This window comes from Stegodyphus dumicola, chromosome 11, assembly GCF_044657685.1.
Source record: "Stegodyphus dumicola isolate Sdum_Otavi_A_Nest chromosome 11, ASM4465768v1".
In the NCBI taxonomy this organism is placed as follows: Eukaryota; Metazoa; Arthropoda; class Arachnida; order Araneae; family Eresidae; genus Stegodyphus; species Stegodyphus dumicola.
Window position 1 is genome coordinate 69,239,751 of NC_140778.1, and position 16,077 is coordinate 69,255,827.

General features: G+C 35.8%; 1 protein-coding gene across 1 annotated transcript in view; it reads left to right on the forward strand.

Moving 5' to 3' along the window:
* The window catches only part of LOC118190809 (cubilin-like), a 413,937-nt gene that overhangs the window by 136,226 nt on the left and 261,634 nt on the right, over positions 1-16,077 (forward strand). Inside the window, exons 26-28 of the mRNA XM_085826303.1 lie at positions 4,776-4,935; positions 12,089-12,139; positions 14,696-14,880. Coding sequence (XP_085682429.1) covers positions 4,776-4,935; positions 12,089-12,139; positions 14,696-14,880 — 396 coding nt within the window. The remainder of the gene's footprint in view (positions 1-4,775; positions 4,936-12,088; positions 12,140-14,695; positions 14,881-16,077) is intronic.

Here is a 16,077-nt window from a genome sequence, read left to right on the forward strand (position 1 = left end):
CAGTTGTCCTTGTTTGGATGCTTTTTGCACAGTCGTTAGGTTTTTCGAAGCAGGATGTCGCAGAAATTATGCTAATATCATAGCCGTCTTGGCACAGCTCGCGCATGCGCAACACGGATCGTATGGACTTAATAAAAGGTTAATAATTTCCTACTAATAGCATTTACTTCTGCTGAGGAACTTCCATGATGCAGGTGATCAGGTGACTGTAACTATTGTTTCATCCTGCTCTCTTTATTTCTATAGTCAAGTGGACGATGCTTCTGTAAAAGGGCAGCTGCTCAACCTCAATAAAATATTTTTATTGCTCAAGTGTCGTTATTTGGAGCAGATCAGCATGGAATTATTGCTACACAAGAGAGGTGATAAATGTGCAATGCCCTCGCCGGGACTTGAACCTTAGCGATCCGAAGACGCGCCGAGTGAGGTATCGTTACACCAGGTTACCTTGCTGGAAGGTGAGAGAAAATCAAAAAGTCGTCCAAGTACTAAATCTTAAGCAACGTATAAATTATGATGACCAATGAATATCATCCTTGTTGAGCAGTCATTCCTGATACCATTAAAGATATAGATGAATCTCGCTAAGAGACATTTTTGCCTGATATACGCAATCAAGCTGATGTCAGCCTACTGAAAAAATCGTATTTAAATTTCTCGTATTATTAATTTTTTAATGGCCAAGCGCTTTATATAATAGCCATTTGCCTTGCGCCACTACAAGTGCCAGAAGTGGTAGCAATTTCATTGTGGAAGCATCTTATAGGTGGCCACCGTTTCGTCCTATGAAGGTACGGACAGATACCACCATGCTTTACCCGGGATTTGAACCCGGGCCCATCGATATGGCAATCATGACCACTAACTTCTATACCGGCTGAGAGGCTATTTCTCGTATTATGGAGGACTATAAACCGCAGATATTAATTACTTAATATCTGCGCCTGTAATGTATACTGATGTCGTTGTAGGTAGTGAATAATTATTTGCATAATACGGGATTCCTAATATTACATAATGTCGGTAAATAGTTATTAAAATGGTGCCTAAAAAGACAAAGTTTAACGAGCTACCTTTAAGTATGAAATAGAGCCAAACATTTTTGAGCATATAACGTTTAACTCTAGTCACCTACCACTGCTATGAGTTAACAACAAGTGTCAAGTGCATTTCTTTCATTTTAAAGTTTCTCTCATTTGTATATCATATCTTCAATAGAATGAAACAGTCTGCAAGAGATACTGTGCTTTAATTCAAGGATTAATGAAAATGCGAGCATTCATTATTAACTCATTATCATTGCAAACAATTTTTTCACTATTAATATTACAAGTGTTCATTCAAACTGTTTAAATAAAATTCAGTTCGAACACTATAATACCTAATATTTCATGAAATTTAATACAGGGTTTTGTAAAGTCCAGAGAATAAATACCATGCATTAGTTATGCAACTTTTTAAATCTTGTAAATTAGACGGAAGAGGAGAGTGCTGCGGATGCGTCTTCCCACCATTGTTACGTAGAACCAGGGAAAAAGTAGACGGCAGACTCATATGGTTTAAAAAAAAAACACATTTATTGACGGTACAACACACAAATAGTAAAACACAGAATACTGGGTACACACACAATGAACAGAATGAGCAACTAGTACTTACACACATGCTTGGCTCAGCTTGATATCTTAAGGACGCCAACTAGCTCTGAATTTGTCGTGAGCATAAAACATCGTTAACAACCATATCCCGCACATTTTCTATGGGGTTAATATCTGTGTTATGCGATGTCCAGGGAAGTCAGACTGATATTCAGCCAACCAATTTTGAATTCTTCTGGCACGATGTATAGTTACATTTTCATCTGTGAAGTATCCGTCGCCATCAAGGTAAAAGTGCAACGTTGCAGGGTGCACTCGATCTGCCATTATATCTAGGTATCTCACGGCTGTTTGTTTACTCTCGAGAAACACCAGGGCACCACTTCGTTGCCAGCAGAACATGCCCCATATCATGATACTCCCCCCAGACCCTTGCACAGTGCAAGTAAGGCAAGATGGATTCATGGATTTATGGTGTTCTAGCCAAATTCGACGTCTTTCATCAGTGCAAAATGAGGTGTAGTGTGATTCATCCGACCATATTACCTGTTTCCAATCGTCAGATGTCCAGTGTCTTCTTTCCCGACACCACTGCAAACGAATTCTTGCATGTTCATGAAAGGAGTGGTTTTTCTCACAAGCGCCCGATTATGCATTCCTATCCTTTGCAATTCTCTGCGCATGGTTCGAGCTGAAATCTGAAGCAGCGTAAAGTCCCTGCTCTGCCTTACAATTCGGATTCGTTAAAGACGACGCCGATCACTCTCTTAGAAAAACTGTACTCGAACCGCAGTTACGTCTTCTAGAGAAGGACTTAGGTTCTGATTCCAACTTTTGAAAACCTTTGATATGGCTTCTTTTGAGAACCCAGTGAGATTTGCTGTCTTCGAAATCGAGCACCCCCTTGCTAAAGAGACACTAACAATAAGCCCTTTTTCAAATGGTGAAAGATCTGTCATTTTACTTTATTCAAGGCGAAAGGCACTCTTACACCTTCCTTATGCTAGTATTCTAAGTACGTGTAACACACGTCATAAAAAAATTTGCATACTTCATCCCTAGCACGCATTCAAATGAAAAGTTTGGTTTCTAATTCATTGGCCAGAGTGTGTATTTTTATCACTAATTACTTTCTAACGTTTGTGGTGTTTCTAGCCAAAAATGGCTAGAAACACCATTAACATTAGAAAGTATGCCATTAGAAATAGCCAAAAATTAGCCATTAACATTAGAAATAGCCAAAAATGGGCATTAGTCCCGAATGGGATATTAGTGCCGAAACGCCATTTTGCGTTAAGTCACTATAAGCAGGTATTACTTTCCAAATTCTTAAGCGAAATATTATCACGCTGGATCATATTTAAAGAAATTAAATAATGAGGAAATATCATGTAGGTATATATGTTCCTCTCATTGTGAACGTAACTCTCCACCCGAACATGGACCACTGGAAGTCCGAATTTTGAATTTCAAATTTATTTTATTATCTTAAAAAGTAATTTCTCCCTCTTTTCTGGATGCCTTCGTGGTGTAAGGGTAGAACACTAGGCACGTATTTGAGAGGTCCAGGCTTGAATCCCGGCGAATGCATTCCACATTTTTCACTTCTTTTGCTTCATGGAAAACCTAATGTATCTACATTAGCGCCCGAACTAAAAGGTAATGGGTGATAATTCTTTACCTTCAGAATTTGGCGATTGGGTTCTCTAATCCCGTGTTGCCCTTTGAAAGGGGTGTATATAAAGTACAGCACAAAGTCCGTAATCCGAACTCGTCGCGACTTCGGCGATTCCAGATTAAGGGTTTTTCCGGATTATAGATCATCAATTTAAATCTGGTAAGATGGCATATAAAAATTATACAATTAAAAGTATGAAACCGTAATTTATGAAATAAAGTAAGTATGATCTGAAGGGTATCAAATTTTACAAAAAAAAAACTTAATATTTAGTTGTTTACTTTATTAAACATATCTTTCAACGCGTGCATGAGTAAAGCATAATGTATGCGCATTCTTTACACGCATGCGTAAAGTTTTTGGCTTTGAGGTCCGGATTATAGATCATTCCGGATAATGTACATTCGGATTACCGACTTTGTACTGTATTTTGACCCTCCGTTCTGCATGCCTTCGTGGTGTAACGGCAGCATACTCGGTGAGTATTCGAGAGGTCCATTTCCAAACCCGCTGCGGGCATTGCACATTATTCATTTCTTCTGCTTCAAAAACTCAATGACTCTGCAATATATTTCATACTTTGTAAAACTTCAGCTCATTTTTCGTTAACAAACTCAACGATTTCAAAGAGAGCTATAGCAATATTGCACGGACTAAAATAAGTCTATCTCCAGCGCATAATTTAAGAAATTCTAAAGATATGCTGCTTTTAAATATTTTATGATTTTGGTTTTGAATCGAATTTTATGAGGCTTAAGGTCCAATAATGGGATATTTACTAAATGAATTTATAACACGAAACGTTAACAATAAAAAGACAAAGAAAAAATGTTTTTAAGCCAGCTCACAAAGAAAACTGAATATTGATACGATAAATTGAGAAAAAGACTGAAAAAGAAGGAAAAAAAACGTATATCAACACTAAACATGCATCCGGACTCTAAACATATGTTCCTATGATTCTTTTAAAATTTTTGTAATTTTGCTGTTGAATTGCGTATGACGTAAGTAAGAAGAAAAGGAGGCTTAAAAGGGCAAACTACGAGTTAGTCTGAGTGAATGTAAGAGTAAGCTGGTAGACTGCCAACTCAACGAAAGCGTAAAAAACCTTAACAAGCCCTTTTAGACGTAAGCAAATGACGTCTAAAAGGGCTTCAAATGACAATTTTTCTAAATGAGATTTCTTAAATGATAATTTTCTTTTAGGTAGCACATAAGTATTTAAATAATAATTTTCTTGAATGATAATTTCTCTTGAGGTAGTCGATGGGGATTCAGATGATTATTTTTCTCAATGAGCTTTCTTGAATGATAATTTCCTTTCAGGTAGTACATGAGGATTCAAATGGTAATTTTCCTGAATGATAATTTTCTTTGAGGTAATCGATGGGGATTCAAATGGTAATTTTCCTGAATGATAATTTTCTTTCAGGTAATGGATGGGGATTCAAATGATAATTTTCCTGAATGAGATTTCATGAATGATAATTTTCTTTCAGATATTCGATGGCGATTCAGAAAACTCCAGATCCGTTTTGCGCATCTGTAATGGCCAACAGAATCCGGGAACAATTACATCTACTGGTAATTCCATGCTCCTTCGGTATCGTTCGGATGGCACAAGACAAGCCGGAAGTTTCCGTGTATATTATACAACTGGTGAGCTTATTTCCTCAAACGTCTTTCTTAATGACTTGAAACACCAGTCATAATTAATTTTTATGGTATTTCATGCTAATTAGCCAATTATTCTGATTTAAACCTTCACTATGATATTTTCTGTAGTCCTAGCCAATAAGCAAATTAGCTGTCTCAGTATTTAACTTGAGGGTTTCGAAAGTTTTAGTATTAGAGCTTTTGGCAACTTCACCTGCAGATTATTTCCTATCGCCTATTTGCCAGAAGTTACTACGGCTTTAGCCCTTTTGCTAGACGACGTTAGAAACGTGCAGTTAAAATATTTGAGCCAGCTTAAGTAGAAGTTTTGTGTAGTTTTCAATTACGTTACTGAATAAAAATTTCGAAATACGATTTAATGTAAACTATGGTACATAGGTATTTTACGTATCCAAGAATTAATGTATATATATATATATATAAATGTTAAGAACCGTACTCAAGTACTCATATAATTAGTGTCTGTAGGTTAATTTATTCAAGTATTCAAATGTTTCTATTGCAATCATGTATTCAGGTATATAAACAATGTACGTAGGTAAATGTATTCAAGTACTCCAAGTGGTTTTATTGCAATAAAGTATTCTTTACATAAACAATGTATGCAGGTTAATGTATTCAAGTACTCAAGTGTTGTTATTGCAATCAAGTATATAAACAGTGTATGTAGGTTATGTATTCAAGTACTCAAGTGTTTTCATGGCAATCGGGTATTCAAGTATATAAACAGTATTCATACAACATAATCATGTAGCTACTGTGTTAACGCATTTAAGTACTCAAATAACACAAATTCTCAAATAATGAATGTAAATAAGACATCTCCACTAGCGAAGTGCAACTATTTCGAGACAAAAGTTATGAGGGTATACCTTTTCTCAAAATAAACTTACACACTCAATTATTTTTTCATTTTAAATACACAAACTGCAGCTTACATAAAACACATAAAGCATAAAATAAATACCTAATGTTTTTAAAAATCCAGTAGTTTAACTATACTCTTTGACGAATCTCTTGTGATAGTGTGCTAGTTTTGTACACTTTTCTTGAAAAATACAGAACCCAACTTCTTCAAATGTTACATGATGGTTAAAAGCATGTCATGTAAGAACAATAAGCAGTATTAATTTAGAATTTACATTTTGCTTAAAAAACATTAAAAATAAATTAGTAAAATGTTTAGAAAATCAGTAAAAAAAAAATATTATATTTTTAATATATCCAATACTAATGATCGTAAAATTTATATCCTGCGTAGTTTCAAAAAATAGTTAAGATAAGTAAATAACTGCGGAAAATTTAAACCTTCAAGACGGAAAATATTTTCAAGAAACGCAAAACGAGAATTAAAAGTAACACATTTTGAGAAAACTGAAAAAAAAAAAAAAAAAAAAAAAAAAAAAAAAAAAAAAAAAACCAATTTAAACACTAATAAATTATTTAAAAAACCATTTTAATATTTTCCTGCACAATAATCATCTTGGATTGATATTTCTACATCTACTTGTTTTAGCTTTTATATCAAAGGAGCAATTTTCCCAGAAAGGCTATTAGTTTCACTTGAGTATTTTGCGTTGGTTAACAAGAAAAGTCTGAATCACTTTTCAAATTACTGCCACCAAATATTAGAGCCTTGCGTTATATTTAAAGAAATTAAATGATAAAGAATCCACATAAATGTATTCGATTATTCTGAGGTTACGACCCTCTTTACCGTCCTCCTTCTTAGCTGTGAAAAAAACCACGCTACCTAGAGCCATAAAATTTTGAATAGCTTAGTTCTCCACTTGAATATTGGCATCTGGATGCCCGAATTAGGATTTGGAATTTGTTTTATTACCTATTTTACATTTTGGAAAAATTTAACGAATTTTTTATTAACAAAATCAACGATTTCAAAACGAGCAATAGCACAGAAGAAACATTTTTATCTCTCGCGCGCGACACTGTGTATCGGAAATTCTAAAGATATGCTCTTTTTAAATATTTTGCGATATTGTTGTTGAACTGAATTTTATGGTTTAAAAGCGAATAGTATGATACTTAATAAATAAAGGTAACGCAGGAAGCTTTAAAAACGCCGCTTTGGGAATAATATAAAATCTAGAAGCCTTTACCTTTTTCTTTTCTTTTTGCATTAATTTTTTTTCTTTCTGGCCATATTAGAAAGATTTTTGTAAACGAAGTGGACCTCACGAGTTCTATCACAACCTAGTTTTCACAAATACTTTACTATATAAAATCCTGGTTGTATTCCTGATAATTCTATTACTTTATTGCGTCTTTGTACACTATCATAGCATATTACTGCATCTAGTAAATGCAATTTTAATGTGATTTCACTCAAAAAATAGTTTCTGGTATGCGTGTCCAGATGCAATTATTAAAACTTTAAATCGAGTTTTGAGTACAGTAAGACCCCGCTTAACGCTGTTTCGTTTAGCGCAGTTTCGGTTTAGCGCTCTTTTATTTCAACCCGGGGATTCCACGAAATCGCTCGCAGCATACGGGGATTTCCCGAAATATTATGCAGCGATAGGTTTCAAATATATATCCGAAAGAGTGTACTTGTATTTCTTGTTTGGTGCGGTATTGTACAGACATATTTTGAAGGGGTAAATGTGGAAGATGTCGAAGAAATAATTCAAGAAGCAGCGGCTAGTCTTTCTAATGATGAGCTCAAGGAATTAACTGAACAAGAAGAAAACAAAAATGTTGACAGCAGTGATTCAGAAGAAGAGCAAAAAGAATTTTCGATGGCGTTTGTAAAAAGGAATTTGTCTACCATAACTGAAATAATGGATCAATTCATTGAAAATGATCCGAATTTTGACAGGAGCTCAAAAGTAAGGCGTGGTGTTAGAGATGCTCTATCCGTTTATGAAGAACTTTTAAGAGAACAACGCAAAAGAAAAAGGCAAACAACATTAGATGCTTTTGTCACAAAAAGGCAGAACACTGAAAACGCGGAAGGCTAACTAAATATGACTGAGAATTTTATTTGTTTTTTTTTAAGAATATTCGTTTTGTTATTTATATTTTGTTTTTATTTTTGCAAGAAATAATAATGTGATATTAATTTGGGCTTTAAGAAATAAATGTTTGATTTTATTTTTATTAAAAAAACATACTTTTTAAATTTAATACCGAACCAATTTCCTAGCCATCTTCCCCTAACCCCAATATTTACATGTAAAGATAGCCTCGTTTAGCGCTGTTTCGCATTACGCTCTACTTTGATGGAACGTATCCCCCGCGTTAAGCGGGGTCTTACTGTACTTCCAATCAATTCACTGTAACAGTAGTGTTTTGTCAGAGAGACTTCTTCTAAACACAAATTTAATAATAATAAAGTTTTGGGTAATAAATAAGTTAAGGGTAATAAAATATTTCTGGCAAAGAATGTTTTGGGGCATATTTTTAACAGTTGATTTGGCTTTATTATAGCCACACTAAACATTTGTCCCTAATAAACTACTCGAAATACCAGTTCTTGTTGGCATAAAGATAGATTTCGGTCTTTTGAAACTTCGAAACATGCATAAATCGTATATATTTTGGAATCATCTCAATCTACTTTTAGCCCAAACTGAAAATTTGAAAATATTTATCTCATATGTCCCCTTAATGTACGTAAGTGTTTTATTGTAATCAAGCACTGAAGATTAAAACTAATGTACCCTAGTAGTTTAACTATGGATTCAATGGAAAGGCTGGGCCATCTAACGTTTGGGGATTTGTATCGGCTATTAAAAAAACTAATGAATATTTTTTAAAACTTATGAGTTTATTAGGACATTTTCATTTAAGAATAAAACACGACGTCATTCAAGTGACTGCCACGGATGGCTTGACAGTAGCCTATCCGATCAACCCAATTTTTCAGTGCATTTTCGATTGTTTGGACTCCAATCCCATGAATGGCAACTACGATTTCGTGTTTCAAGGCATCATTCGTCTCTGGGTGGTTAGCATAACGCTGTTCCTTAACTCTTTGAGGGGCAGGAAAAGACAATTTACTTTTCAGCAGAACTCTTATTTTATTTACTATATCCAGGTGTTACAATGAAATTATTTGCGACAATTACACATATTTTGTTCAAGACGCGTGAAAAAATTATCACTTCTGGTGGTTACTGTCAATGATCACCGCCCACAGAACACATCTCTGCAAATCAGTCTCTATGGTACTCATGGTTTTCTTTCTCAAGCAGAATGCAACTTTGTATGTGCGGCATTTCCCATACTGTTGGTGCTGCCAGAGTTCACATCGTTGTGATGGTGTCTTCGATGGCTGATACTTATTTTCTTGAAGACGAATCGCTGCATCAACTTCTGGCTTAATATGGAATAAGTGGTTTTCTTCACTCTTGGAGCACCAAATTTTGAACGCCTAACCACTATCGTATTCGCCAATAAATTCTGATATACACTGCGTCGAAAATGTTTATGAGAATATTGTTCCATGTCTAGCTCTTTATGTACAATAAATGCATTCACAACACAACGATCGAGAAAACGAAAAAAAAAATAGTCTGCGCCACCACTTTTTGCATTTCCGATCTCACCTTTCAGACTATCAAAATTGTCAACAAAATTCATATGCTTATTAAATACATGCAGAACTTTTGGGCACGGAATATTTAATATTCGTTCATCCTTTTGCGTTCTTGTAACATTGACGACTTCAATGAGCTACAAGGAAACTTCAGAAATGGTCAGTCTTGAAACACCACTCACACGAGTGAGTAAGACGTTCAATAGAAAAGGTGGCTACTGTAGGCAACCACCGCCCTTCAAAGAGTTAAGAATTTCCCATAAAAAACAATTTCACGGGGGTCAAAGTGGTGTTTGGTCCGGCGGCATCATATGGCCATTTTTTCTTCGAAAATGAGCAAGGAGCAAGGAATGCTATTGCCGTGACCGTCAATAGCAAACGTTATCGTGCCATGCTAAACGAATTTTTGTTTCCAAAAATTGAAGAGGATGGATGACAGAGGTGACATTTGGTTTCAACAGGACGAGGCCACTTGCCACGCAGCCAATGCAAGCATCGATCTGTTTTTGGAAAAAGAATAATCAGCCGAAATGCTGATGTCAATTGGCCGCATCGGAGCTGTGATTTGACCCCTTGTTTTTTTGGGGGGGGGGAGGAAGTATTAAGGATAAGTGTTACGCTAACCACCCAGAGACGATTGATGCCTTGAAACACGAAATCGATGTTGCCATTCCTGCGATTGCAGCCCAAATAATCGAAAATATACTGAAACATTGGGTTGATCGGACACGGTACTGTCAAGCTAGCCGTGGCAACCATTTGAATGATGTTGTGTATTATTCTGAAATGAAAATGTTCCGTCTTTCTAATAACCTCATAATTTTCGAAAAATTTTAGTTATTTATAGCTGATTCCAATTCCAAAAGTTAGATGGCCCATCCTTTGTTTATGCATTTAAAAACTGAGGATCATATATGATACAGTATTGTAAGCATTTGTTGTGTTTAAGAATTAATACAGCATGCGCCCAAGGAGCATCACCACTGCATACTAACAACAAATGCTTATATATTTATGCAGATAATATTCACAGAACATCATCCAGGCCTCTGTTTGTTAATGTCATTTCATAGAGAAGCAAATACGTTTCCGAAGCTATCCTCCTTGGACTCGCTTGTCAGAGTATTGCTGCTTGGAGGCGGCACCTAGGTTGAATAGTCTCATCCTAAGTGTAATAACATTAAGTGTAATGTTTCCAATAGCAGAGAAACACTTCATAACAGAAGAAATTTGTAGAAGATGTTGTTCAGGAGGATGTGGTGGCTTGAGATGCAGAATCGATAAGCAATTAAAGTCCAAGAGACGTACGCGGTGAAGCATCATCGGCGGGAGACGGTACTCAAATGAAACGAAGGTAGTGGAGAACCTGCGTGCGTTACTTCTGAGGATCAGCCGTGGCTCAAGATAACGTACATAACACGTAACAGCTCAGGCAGCAGAGTGATTGGTGGTTGGCGGGGACTCTTTTCAGATAGCATACAATTTGGAAGGGAGAACCGATATGAGTGGTAAGAGAAGAGAATACTTGAATTACGAATCTAAGATAAATAATGTTGCGAAACGCCCAGCTACGATGAGAGAGCTTCTTCTCAAAGAGTATTAGAAATGTTAAAGGGACGGCAGGGTTGCAATATTTGCGTGAAATCTCCCATTTGGTGATAATAATTTGTGATATGCCATAGACGGGGAGAGAACATTCTAGAATGCATTCTTAGCAAATTTCTTGAGAACATTCTCGAAGGTAGGTTAAAGCTATAACTGACCTTGCTATAAATAGCCTTGCCTGTACGCAGAGAAAATGGCGTAGAAATGTCTTGATTTCAGCAGTAAAGTCTTGAGTTCAGAGATTAGCCTGTCGTTGTGCTTCGATGCATGTAAACGTGTCTTTAGAATTCTCCTGTCTAATACTGGTGAATAAATTGTGTTTTGATTCTTCATCAAGTGTTTGGGGACAGTTACTTCAATCCCCGAACCCGTAGCATGCAGCAATAAAATAAAGATAATGCAGTCAAGTAATTAATGCAAAACCTAAGAAAATTTAAACAAAATGCCTTAAGACAGCTCCTGGCCGTTTTCGATTTCCTGCAGCGATGTGGTTGTAGTTCATAAGTGGGATGCTGTTATTACTAATTCTGGTAATGTTCTTAAAGAAACGTTTTGTTATCTTAGCCATGTACGTGCTGACATCATCAATATTTAATTCATCGTGAATAACCTCTTTCCTAATGAATCATCTACATTTACGAATTTGCCGTAGTGTAACTTTCTGTATTTATTTGCAGCTGTTTAATGTGACTTTGGCATTCGTGTCTCCAAACGAGACATGCATAGGTGTTTATGGGATGCAACATGGTCCCATGAATAAATAGCTTGTTATCTAATGATAAAACTGAGTTTCGGGCAATTAAAGGGGTAAATATAGCTTTAGATTCTCGATACTTGGAACAGAGATATGTAATGTGCGGGGTCCATGTGAGTTTAAAATCAAGGATAGCACCGAGACATTTGACGTGCTAGGTCCAAGGGATAACAGTATTGAACATGTTAATGTTAAGATCCAAATTTCTTTTGTAGGTGAAGAGAACGGCTTTCGATTTTTCAACGTTGATTTGAATTTTCCATTGGGTAAGCCAGGATTCCAACTCTTGTATGTGCTAATTCAGAAGTCAAACAACAAAAATCAGCGTTATATTTACAAAATTTTCACAGGACTAGTTTCGATGGTTTTACCGAACCATCATCTTCAGCTGCAAAACCGCAAATGAACAAGATAGGAAATAATGTTTAGATAAGAAAGCCTGGAAAAGAATAAGCAAGTGGCGCCATCTGTTGGCGAAACCAGAACTAAAACATAATTTCCCTAAAAGCCGAAGGCAAATTTGGATTGGAATTAGGATCGTTAACTAGAACAGAAAGATTTTTATGAATGTGAAATGCCTCTAGAAAATCCAGTTCTCCAATGGAAGACGTTTTTTGAATAATTTTGGCAGCAGAAAAATTGAAAGTGTGATTTTCAGACCAACAATGTTGAGCAACAGAAGACTTCTGTGTTTCCTTTTTTCTAACATATGCCTCATGTTCTTTGACGCGAAATTTTAAGGCTCTCTTAGTTTGGCCAATGTAAATTAAACCACACTGGCAAGGAATCCTATAAATACCCCAGGAATTCATATCCGGAATGGGGTCCTTGAGTATAGAATTTGGAATTTTATTGATGGGAGAGTAAACAACCCGAAAGTTAAATTTCTGCAAAATATATGCAACTTTATAGCTAATTGATGGAAAGAAGGGAATGACAACAGAATTTTTATAATCTCCTAAAATAAGAGTGTGGCTTTTAGTGTGTTGAGATGAGAATTTTTTAACTGCTTGATTAATAATGTTGGGTGAAAAGCCCCTGTCAATAGCTATTGCTTTTAAATAATTTAGTTCTTCATCAAGGGCTAGTTTGGAGGAGCAAACTTGAAGAGCACGGAAAACATAGGAATAAAATGAAGCTAACTTTTGTTTAGTCGGATGACATGATTTAAAGTGTGGTGGAAGGCAAACCGATGAAGGTTTACGGTAAACTGTAGTACTGAAGTTGGATGTGTTACGTGTGACCAGAATGTCGAGAAACGGAAGAGAATTGCAAGTCTCAAGTTCAAAAGTGAACTGAATAGCAGGATCAATAGAATTCATTGTTGAAACAACTTTATTTAAATCATCTTTATTACCTTCAAACAGAGTAAAAGTATCGTCTACGTAGCGGAACCATGCCGGGAAGTTTAAAGTTTCAAACAATTTTGATTCATAATAATGCATATAGATATCAGCCAGGATGGGACTGAGGGGGCTTCAGTTTGCTTGTAATATTTATTTTGGAAAACAAAATGTGTTTGTTTCAAACAGAGTTGAGTGAGAGAAATTAGCTCATCAATTTCGATGCAAGAGAAATGAAATTCGCGAAGTCTGGTTTCTAGACATCTTAATGCACCCTCCACTGGGACATTGGTGAATAATGATTTTACATCAAAAGAAACTATGAGTAAATTACTAGGAGAAATGTTTTTAACCTTTTTTACAAACTCTATTGAATTTTTTATGGTGTAAATGTTATTGTCTAATAGAGTCTTTCTCACATTCTTGTATGTGGTTTTGTAGTGCTTGTCCGACTAAACTCAGAGATGCATGTAATGATTGCTGTGCCGTCGTATATTGCAAGGATGGTGTTGGGTAGCATAAATTGCAAAACGATTTTGGGCAAGCAAAGACCCTTCCGGGACGCCGGTGATGATTTTCCGGCATAAGAAATAAGTGTTGTTGTAGCGAACGACAATATATCTATCTGTTAGATAAGTGACGGAGGACGTGGGCACTGTCCCTTTACCTTTATGGTTAATCAGTACAGCACCACGTCCGCCATTATATCTATCTGTTAGATAGGAATAGATGAAGCGAATGATGTAGTCCGGGAAACCCAGGACGATGAATTTAGAAATGAGACTCTCGAACCATACCCTGTCAAAGGCCTTTAAGACATCAAGAAATAGTGCACCAGTGATGGAGTATCTTCGGAATCTACTGGAGATTCCTGGTACTCAAGACAGCTGCTGGTTATAGATAGTGGAGAGCGTGGGACATTATTAACAAATTATTAGTGTCTCAATTTTTTTGTGCAGTTTTGATTAACGAGCTCAACATTTTAAATCGAGCAGTGACAACACTATGGAATAAAACATTTTTATGTACAAGGCACACTACTGTCTGTTGGAAATTCTAAAGGTATGCAGTTTTTAAATATTTTGTTATTTTGCTGTTGAATTGAATTTTATATCGCGTAAGCGTCAAGAAAGTGATAACGGAAAATAATTTCAGGTGTTATATATCCTGTATATCAAACATATTGAATTATTTTAATTACATTTAAAAAAAATTGAAATTTTTTTATATAAAAGCTTTCAGATATTAAATTGCAATCTATATCTTTTGAAATTCTAAATTCAAAAGTGTTCAAGAAAGAAAGGAATTTTAAGAAAGAAGGGAAAGTGTTCAAATCCACATTCCCTTCTTTCTTAAAATGGCGAAAAACGATCTTTTAACTTTGAGCGAAGAGATTATATTCATTGTACATTCATTGTTCATTGTATAATTTCCTTTAAAGAAAGTGTGAACTGAAATATTACCTTTTCTTCCCAACAGCTTGCACTGTTACGTTAACTAAAAGGAGTGGCGTCATCGAGAGCCCGAATTTCCCTGATTACTTCGGGAATCGGGCATTCTGCAGATGGGTCATCAAGGCTCCTCAAGGAAATAATATAACCATGTCTTTCTCACATTTGTTTTTCAGATATCATAGTAATTACTGTGCATCTCTGAATCTTAAGGTAAATGTATATTTTTAACTGATTACTTGAGTAATACTCTCCAAAAGTTAAGGAACAGTACGTTTTTGAAAGCTCACCATTACAAAAATGTCAGTAACATTTAATTTTACAGGTTACATGCATGATAGTAACCACGTTTAAAAAAGTATATGCAAAATCAACAACTACCACTTTTATTTTATAAAAATGAATACTATATGATCGTGACTTTAGTCAGAAGACTTTCGTTTTATGAAAATGGACGTATTTCTACGAAATTATCTTTCCTATGAGGCCCTTAGGCATCGTAGTCAGCTGCCCTGACCACCATACCGACTGGGCGGCCCTATATAAGACCTTGTAAGACCTATTTCTATAAAGCACATTATAATTTATTTTCATTACCTTATAAGACAAAGATGCAAAATGACTCCATTTGATCATTCAGGCTGTTTTCATAGAGGTATACCTTTGTTAAAATAACCTGAAAGATCAGATGGAGTCATTTTGCATCTCTGTCTTTTAAGGTATTTTCTTCCTCCTTCCAGCATGCCTGATTGCATGGTGCAACTTTAGCGCATTCGGTGCCTATTTGAAACCCCCAGGTTCGAGTCCGGCAAGGGTGTTGCACATTTTCCATGACTTTAGTGTCAAAAATCCTAATGATTCTACAGTGGCAATTGAACAAAATGGTGGGAAGAACTGAACAACTAAACACCACCAGGAGTTAGCAACTGGGTCCCCTACTCACCATTCGCCCTTTAACCCTTTGGGGCACCTAAAACTTTTCTTCTGTATGCACAGAAATATTGAATGAAAAATGATTTATAGGTTACTCTGAACCTTCTTTATTTATAACAGACGGCAGCCCAAGACGGTCCAGTCAACATATTTTAGTCATGTTTAGTTTTTAAAGACCGTCATTTTTCAAAGAAATCTTCGAAAAATTTTTAGGAGACAAAAGGAATTATTTGAAAAGAAATTTATGTGTTATTTTTTGGCTGTATGCTAATCTCCTTATTCTATATTAGTTTTAAATTTTTCACCTTGAAAACTTGCCTAAAATTGAGCGGCGAACATCAGGTGTACCCAGAGTGGACTCACTGAGAGACTAGAACAAGACCGAAATCTGTATCTTTGTTTCTCTGCAGCTCATCGGTCAGGTCATTTATAACAAAAAGGTGGGTCTCCATCTGTGTTTCATTTCTTGTTTCTCGC